This window comes from Cryptomeria japonica, chromosome 1, assembly GCF_030272615.1.
Source record: "Cryptomeria japonica chromosome 1, Sugi_1.0, whole genome shotgun sequence".
In the NCBI taxonomy this organism is placed as follows: domain Eukaryota; kingdom Viridiplantae; phylum Streptophyta; class Pinopsida; order Cupressales; family Cupressaceae; genus Cryptomeria; species Cryptomeria japonica.
In genome coordinates, this window is record NC_081405.1 from 319,769,550 (window position 1) to 319,778,266 (window position 8,717).

At 34.0% G+C, this 8,717-nt stretch overlaps 1 protein-coding gene across 1 annotated transcript; it reads right to left on the bottom strand.

The window, feature by feature from the left end:
• Positions 1–5,923: 5,923 nt before the first annotated feature.
• On the bottom strand, positions 5,924–6,289 carry LOC131857393 (uncharacterized). The gene has a single exon (XM_059209916.1). The coding sequence runs from the start codon at positions 6,287–6,289 to the stop codon at positions 5,924–5,926; it is 366 nt and encodes a 121-aa protein (XP_059065899.1).
• Positions 6,290–8,717: the final 2,428 nt, after the last annotated feature.

Sequence of the window (8,717 nt, forward strand, 5' to 3'; positions counted from 1 at the left end):
ATTTTGTAGGTTCTAGTAAATCACATTTTTGGGGGCCCGTCGAGCGAAATTTGGGATCAAAAGTGTTGTCAATCCATTAACTCGATAACAATTTCAGAATTCTAGCACCAAGTGAAAAGTTATGGCCCTACAAAGTTGGAAAAATAAAATATATAGTTTTTTATTATTTTATTATTTTCATTGTAACGAACATTATCCAAATTGTTCATTTTGAATTCCAAAGGTTTTTTTTTAACTCTTAAGATCCATAAAATAATGTATAAACTGAATTTCAAAATAGAATAAACTACCTTTTGAGCTGCATACATTTCTCTACAAGTTTGTTGTTCTCAACTTTATTGTAAAAAGGTCTACAATACTACAGGTTATACACCAGGTGTTGTAATTTGAATCCATAATTCAAACCAAGAACTCTTCCAAGATTTCTAGTACTTCCATTGGAATATTTTCTTTTTCTCTTTTATCCCAACCTCTATAGGCTTTAGAATGAAAGAGTAGTAGGCTTTCTCCTTTATATCTTCCAAAAATTGTTTCCTTGTCACTAATCAAACCCAATGATTCTTCTCTATCTTTCATGGGGTTTAGAGTGTGCTCCTTCCCACCTTTCTTGATGGTATAATAATTTTTCTTGCCACAATGGATGGCCTACCTGTGGTATTTCCAAGGTCTTCTCAACAAGATATGGCATGCATCCATTGGCATCACATCACATAATATTTCATCTTTATAACTATCGATATGAAAATTTGAAAGATGTTGTTCACTTACCAATAATTGGTGTTCCCTCTGCAATCATAGGTATTGGAATGTTTCATCATCTTCAATTGTAACTTTTCTACCATCTCCTTTGAAACTAATTACTAGTACTTCTATCTATTATAACCCTGCAACACATACCTTCATATTTGCATTTGGTACTAAACAAATTCTTGCATTCTACTAGTTCCTCCTCTTTATTTGGTCTCAATAAAATTCTTCTTCTGATTAGTGACTCTTCATCCTTTGTATCCTCTCCACACTTGGGTGAAGCAACACTCTCTTCTTCTTGGGTGACGTGAATTCTATCCTCTTTACTCTTACTAATGTTTTTTTAATACTTGTGAATATTCAAAATCTCTATCCCCTACTTCTTTGCATTGGTAACACATATCAATAAAGCCTCAACCTCTTCCTCTAAAATGTTTTTTCTTCGTCTAGAAGAATCACCTCTTCCTTTTAAATAACCTCCTCTTTCTCCAATTTCCTAAGTGTAATAACTCATTTGAGAGGTGTTGGACTCTTCTTTCTTCATGAGATAACCTCTCCCACTACTTGATTTCCCTCTACCAAGGGAATACCCTCCCCATCCTCTTGTATTAATTTATTGTTTCCTATTCATATTTTCCTTTGTCTTCAAGGCACATTGATAAGTTTCTTGTACATTATGCAACCTAAACAAAATTATCTCATATTGTATTGACACATGTAGGACATTTACATGCCTTGATACTAGCTCAACACCATTGTCCACGTGTCTTCCTCTTATGCTTAATCTACAGTACTCTTCAATATAATCTTTGACACGTGTTTCTCTCTATTTCAAGTTTTGTAATTTCCCATACAAACTAAGATAATAGTATACTAACAAGAATTTTGTTTTTATCTTTGTCACTATTTGATCCCAAGTGTAAAAGTCCAAAGCTATGTTACACTTTTATAAAGAAAACAACCAACGCTAATCAATTTTTTTAAACTTGAATCACTAGAAAGTGACATACGTTTTGGATTTTGAAATGATGTGAACTAATGAAATTTATATTTTTTAGTATATTTTATGTTTTCTATATATATAGTTAATTTTTGTTTTTAATAAAATAGACACTATAATTTAGTTGTTGGTAAAATGTTGAAAAATGAAGTTTCATGGGGCATCACTCTTTATATAGTAAATTCCATCATTTTTGCTTCAATTTTTTTGTGTATATTTATATCTAGAAAATTTTGTGCATGGACATATGCCTTTTTAATTTTAATATTATTTTAAATAGATCTTAAAACTTGTATACGTTGAAGCACAACTCTTCCCTAGGAAGTCACACTCTATATTAATTCTTTATCCAAAATAAAAAAAAATGTCATCTAACATTGAATCTTTTCTTCGGTGTATCATATTTTTTTCAAATTTAAAATATAAATGTTAGTATTTTTCGTTGACAAGATAATCAACCTTATATTTTAGTGTAAATGAACTACTTTTATTAAAAATAAAAAATAAAATATAAAAACTAATTAAACTATTAAAAAAATTATATTTCACAAAACTAAACTTATAGATCTACAAAATGGTATTGTTATATTTAACTTTTTTTTTTATAAAAGGAGTTGTTGAAACATCAAGTTTTTCCTTTTTTTTCTTTTTTTGGTAAATTGGCCCAAATGTGGTATAAAATATGCATTTATTGGATCCAATACTCCTTCGCTGGCTTCATCTCCTCCTATAACTTATTCTTCTTCATCTTTGCTAACATCTTTAATGTGCAACCCTCTTCTTTGTGTTTTTCTATAGATTTTGATATTGTTGTTATGCCTTGTAACATCTCCACAATCACTACATTTTTCTTTTTCTTTTGGTGCTCCTCCTTTGGGACTACATCCTATTTGTGCAAATTTTCTAAAAAGATAGGTCTATACACCTACTATTCACCTACAAATAATACTTTATTACATAAAATTAACAAGTTCAATCACCAACAATTGACTCAATAAAAAATCAATAATCTACACATTCACATTATAGCCAATATTTCCATCTACAACCAACAACTTTGATGTTCTCCAAGAATAAACAACATTTTCAATTCAATCAATGCATCCTTTCTTTCATACCCAATTCAATGTTTCTATGTTCTTCGTGGGAACTTGAACTAATGATCTTCAAATATTCCACTAAGCAAGTGCCACGTATTGTTGTTGTATAGTCTTTTTCATCCATTTCATATTTTTGTTACTTCTCTTTGCTTATAATTATGGCTTTTGGTTAAAGTCTAACATTAGATTTATGGTTCTAGGTGATCTTATCTTATCATGGCTCAAATGTCACTCAAGACCCTTACACTTTACCCATTATTGGGTTTGAGATCCTTCAAATGTCTAATACACATCACTAAGGATAAGGGGTTAACCATGAGCCATGACCCTTAACTTCCTTCTTTAGCCATTATTAAGTAAGCCTCAATCCAAAACCTTGATTTCAATATATACTCACCATAGTATCCACTAATTATGATTATAGCAGATTCAAAGTAATTGGTAACCACTGGTAATTCTGCCTATGAAAGGAACACGCTTAGGTTTTGACTTGAATGTGTGAAAACACCAAATCTTTTATCAGTGACTTCCCATGAAGGAGTGTTGAGAAATCTACTAGTGTTAGGAACTTGTGTATTATCCAATTTGAAAAGTTGAAGAAGAAGCTAAGCGTTTAGCAATTTCTTAAGGGGGAAGAATTTGTTGGTGGTTTCACTAGTTCTTAAAAGTTGTTCTTCCAGTGGTGAGTTCCTGATTGAGGGCTAAATTTTGACTTGCCATAATTTCACCAATTTTGTCCAATCTTTACGAAGTTTGATTTTTTTTTTTTTTTACACTTTATAGATCATTCTAAGGTTATTATTTGTTCTAAAGAAAGAGGTGAACTGAGGTTTATAGGGGGACAAATCCATCAATACAAATGCTGGCTCCAGATTGTAGGGTTTTCTTAGAGAGTTGATTTTCTTTGTAGTGATTTGGGCCCATGTGGTTGTAGCATGTAATTTTCTAAATGTTGTAATTCTAATTTTATTGGGATAATAGAAAGTAAGTATTTCTTTCAGGCATTTTCTGTTTATTTCTCCATTATTGTTGTGTGTGTGGGTTTGTAAGAGGACTACCCTTCATCAAGTGGTATCGAAGTAGATGTTTCTGAGTGTATAAACAAATTGCCAAACATGAGGGATTTTTCACTAGGATTGTGGTTGTCTGTCTATGAGAAAAGTGAGATAAATGCCTCCACAAAGGAACCATAGTGGAATAAATATTGTTGTGATAGGAGAGGGTTTTAGAGCCCCCCAAAGGCAAGTTCAAGCACTGGAAGAGGAGTTGCATAGAGAAATTGATATTAGGGCAAGAGATGAAATTGAGGATGAATTTGAATAAGGTTAGTTTGAAGAAGAATAAGAAGTGGCCAAAGATCCAGATAAGGCTAGGTTTTTTACAATCACTTCCAACATTGGAAAAAGGCCATAGTTTGAAGTTTCCACAGTTTTTGAAAATCTTAATCCAAAAGAGTTGATCGATTGAATCAATGGAATGGAAGAATATTTTGAGTACAAAGAAGTAGAAGATTCTGAGAGGGTTAAGCATACCAATATTTGGTGAAATAAGTTCACTTAGAAAGAGAAAGAAGAGGGAAAGAGAAAATAGTGAGATGGGATCGAATGGTGGAAAAATTCAAGAGACAGTTCATTATCAACTATGAGCCTGATTTGTTGAAGAAGATGTAAGGGTTGAAGCAAACAAGGAAAATTTGTCAAAGACTATACAAAAGAGTTGAGTTTGGTAAAAATTTCCAATATTCAATATGCCTATCAATTTTCTTTAAAGGTAGAAGAGAAGCTAAACAAAGGATTTGAGAGCAAGATAAAATGGAAGAGGTCGTGGAGGAATAACTAGTGGATGGTCTTATGGAGGTTAAAATGAAGACCATAAGAAGAATAAATAATCTAGTAGTAGTAAAAAATAGAAGAAAAATAATTCCCATCATCCCCATGATCAAAATACAATGAGACCAAATAGGAAGAGGAAGATTTTGTGGAATGTATTGGATCTCAAATGTACACACATTAAATATTAAAGTCTTGACAGTTCTTATGCTCAAACTCAATGGGAGACTTGTCCAACGAGCGAGATATTGTTTCCACCTATCTCCCATGTGCTTCAAACCTAGGGGTTAACCCTTATTACAACATCAACTAATTTATCATTCATTACAACTAGGTAGATTATGTTCTCATACATTCATACCAAGATATGTAAGATCGGCCAAAATTTGACAATGGATTGTCTCACTTTTTCAACACTAAGAACATGCAACACCTAAACTAAAACAAAACATAAAATAAACTTATTTAAAATATTTTTCTTTGAATCCAATGGTTTCCTAGACTTTTAGGCAACCAATTTTCACATCAGCGCTTTGCTTGGACAATATAGTCAGACTTTACAAAGTAAGTGTTTCCTTATGACACATTGACTTCATATTCAGAGGGTAGACTTGTGTCAATGCATTACAAAGACACACCCAAGGATAGTTATCTCCTTTGATTTCTCTTTGATATCTACAAATGAACACACAATCCTCCACATTGCACTTAAAACATTTTAATCCATTTCTTGAATGAAATTAACAAATAAAATATGCAATTTAGGAAGTTGAATAGACAAATAGAATAGGTCCTTGAAATCTGTGTCTGAAAGAAGTATAGATACATTCATGGAGATAACTATAGAAAATATACACAACAATGTTTTTTTTAACTCAACTTGAATAAGAAAGCACCATTTAAAAATATTCATTTATAATACAAAAAAACTTCATCTGCAACGCAAATTCGATCATTTTTTTCAGAAATTTGATTCCCAAATGTGTGGATGGCTTGTATCCAAAATTTAGATACCTGAAACTAATCTACAGGCTCTTTTTTATAATAAAATTACACACATGTCGGCCTAAAAATAGACACTTTTCACAATAAAGGAGGGGTAAAAAATTATTAAAGACAAGAAGAAGTACAAAGAAAGGGCATTACATAGCCCTATCAAGCTCAACTAAGTGAAGAAAATTTTGAGACAAATTAGGGGGTAACTGACCCCAATCCACAATGTTCCAATCATGAATATGATCAGAGGCCTATTTGGCCAAACAATCAGTAACCCCATTCCATTCTCTAGGAACATGGGTAAAAGAAACAAACTCTAGAGAAGCACAGAGGTTGAGAATCCAATCAACAATCAAAGCCAAATGCCAAATAACCCCATCTAAATGCTGCCTATTCAACAAGCTGACCACCACCTGAGAGTCAGACTCACATATAATCCTGCACCATCCCAATTTACTGGCACACTCCAGAGCTAATAAAATGACCCGAGCCTCCATTAAATTATTAGTATGAATACCCATATAAACAAAAAGGATAAACTGAACATCTCCATAACTATCCCGACCCACACTGCCAATGCTAGAATGACCAGGGTTTCCATTGGAAGAGCCATCCATATTAATTTTAAGAACTCCCTAAGGAGGAGGCAAATAGACACTTCTACATATTTGGTCAAATATTAAATTTTTAGAAATATTGGTATTTACAACTTTTATATGATTGTTCATTTAACATCATCCTCATTCTTAGAATTGACTAGATCTTGACTAGCCTAAGCTTGTACGGTTACTGCAAGCATCATCTTCTCAGCTGGTGACATTTGTCCAATATCAAGAGGGCCATCAAGATTGATTGAGATTTGGGGTAGTGTCCTTGTCCCTTTGACTAGAGGAGTGTCAATTGCCGGAGCTTCAACAACTCTCTTCCCTTTATCTACCTCAACACCTTGCACCTCTATCTTCTTAGGTTCCTTTTCTTCAGCACCATCCCCTTTATCTTATGCACCGGTGTTACCACTTGGTGCAGTGTCATCCTTTGGAACTTCTGGAATTTCTCCAATACTTCCTACCACTGGAGGATTCATACTAATCTTAGCATCAAGGGTTGTATGAACTTGATCTTTCAGATCTCCCTCTATCTGATTTTGACCTTTCTGATCACCATTGACACCTTCCTTTACTTCCAGATGGGAAGTTTGAATTACATCATTATATAAAGGATTGTTCGATATGATTCTTCTGCAGATTTCCTCAGTTTCCTTCCTCACTTCTTCAACTCTGCCAACCATTAACATGTTTGCCCTATTCCTGCTTTTGAATTCCTTCTTATTTGCTTCCTCAATGAGCCTTTTGGCTTCATCTTGGGAGATACAGGTGCATACATTTATCAATTCTCTCTCTTTCATTTCTTTATCTATTTTACTAGCAGTCAACCTCCATGCATCAATAATATTATAAAGATCCTTAGGAATGCTACCCTCCAATTCAATCAAAGTTTTACTAGAATTGTGTAAGTATAAAACAACAACTTCCTCAACTTTTCTTCGATTTGCCTCAACTAGATTTTCATAGTAAGCTCCAAGGTGTTTCAAATTTCCATCAACAATTATCTCATCAATCAATTCATTTGTTGTCATTGGAGGAACAAATGTATATTTACCTTGCAAATCACCAGTTTCAAGATCATCATCAAGTTGAGTTCTAAGCTTCCTTCTCCTCTTGGGTCTTCCGATAAGGGTAGGTTCTAATTTGACTTTCTTGCTCTGCACTGCACCACTGGATTATGGTTTCCTCACCACCCTTACAAATTCTCCTTTCATTTTGGCCTTTTACGCTTCTTTATTTGATTCAATCTCATATGTCACCAGAGATATAGCAACATAGGTTCATTTGGGTTTCTCCTTTTGCTTTAAGAATCCCTTTTTGGATGAGCTTTGTCATGTTGATAGTGTTACCAAAGTAGGGGCATATTTGGTCTCCTTTGGTTTTTCTTTGGAGGGAACCGGTTCAGCCTTAGGATTCTTGGATTCCTCCTTAGCTTGCATCTGAGCATGCTTCTCCCTTTCTTGCTTCACTACCTCTCTAGTAAATCCCATCTGCTCAACTACTTCTTCATCCATCTTAGATACTTTTCTCTTCCTTATAGGTGTGGTGAACTGCTTGTGCAACTCCATATCCTTCTCCTTGAAGGTGTCAAACCTAGGTTCACTGGGGTCCACCAGTTTGCTTAGAAGATGTTGAACATAAACTTTAAGGGTCTGACCATCCACCTCATAACCCATCAAAAAAATCTAGACTGTCCCGGGCTCTACAACTTCCATGTGACATTGGTCTTTGTCCACCATGAAGCAAATAGTGTTCTCATATTTCTAAACAATCTCTTTGGGAATCCTTTCTCTATCTTTCATTCGACCTTGGAAAGTCTTAAAGAAACGCCACAAGAATGTTGTTTGATTTTCTATACTTCCCAATTTTTGCAATCCTTGTTTGATTTGGGTGACCACCGATAAATCAAATGCCCATTGCACTCTACTTGTACTGAGGATTTGATTCATGAAATACTATGCCATAAAGACAACTAGAGAACCAAACTTAAATACATTCTTCATATTTGATTTAATCTTCTTTAGATTATGAGAAGATCTTTAAGAAGGACTGAACAAAGATCATACTGAGTGTCCTCTTTCACCATCTGGTAAGCTGCATAAATGGCTATTCCGAAGACTGAGTTGAGTCTACTAGACTAGTAAACCTTGTAGCCAATGATAATGGACACAAATCTCACATCATGCTCTCGGATATCATCAATAGTGATGGATCTGTTAACAAATTGTGCACTGGTTACCTTTGTCACAGCTATGTTTCCAACCTTCCTTAGATCCGATTTGTCACTAGTTTGATATAGACACGTGACTGCATGAATGGCTTGCTTGGTGATTTTGTATGGCTCGTCTAACCAGATAAATTCATCATGCACATGGATCAAAATATATCTCACCCATTCATCATCATGGAACACCGAGAAATGAATGAACTACGTGAAACC

Coding starts and splice junctions, on each gene's coding strand:
- LOC131857393 (XM_059209916.1), bottom strand. CDS start 6,289: ATGGATGGCTCTTCCAATGGAAACCCTGGTCATTCTAGCATTGGCAGT.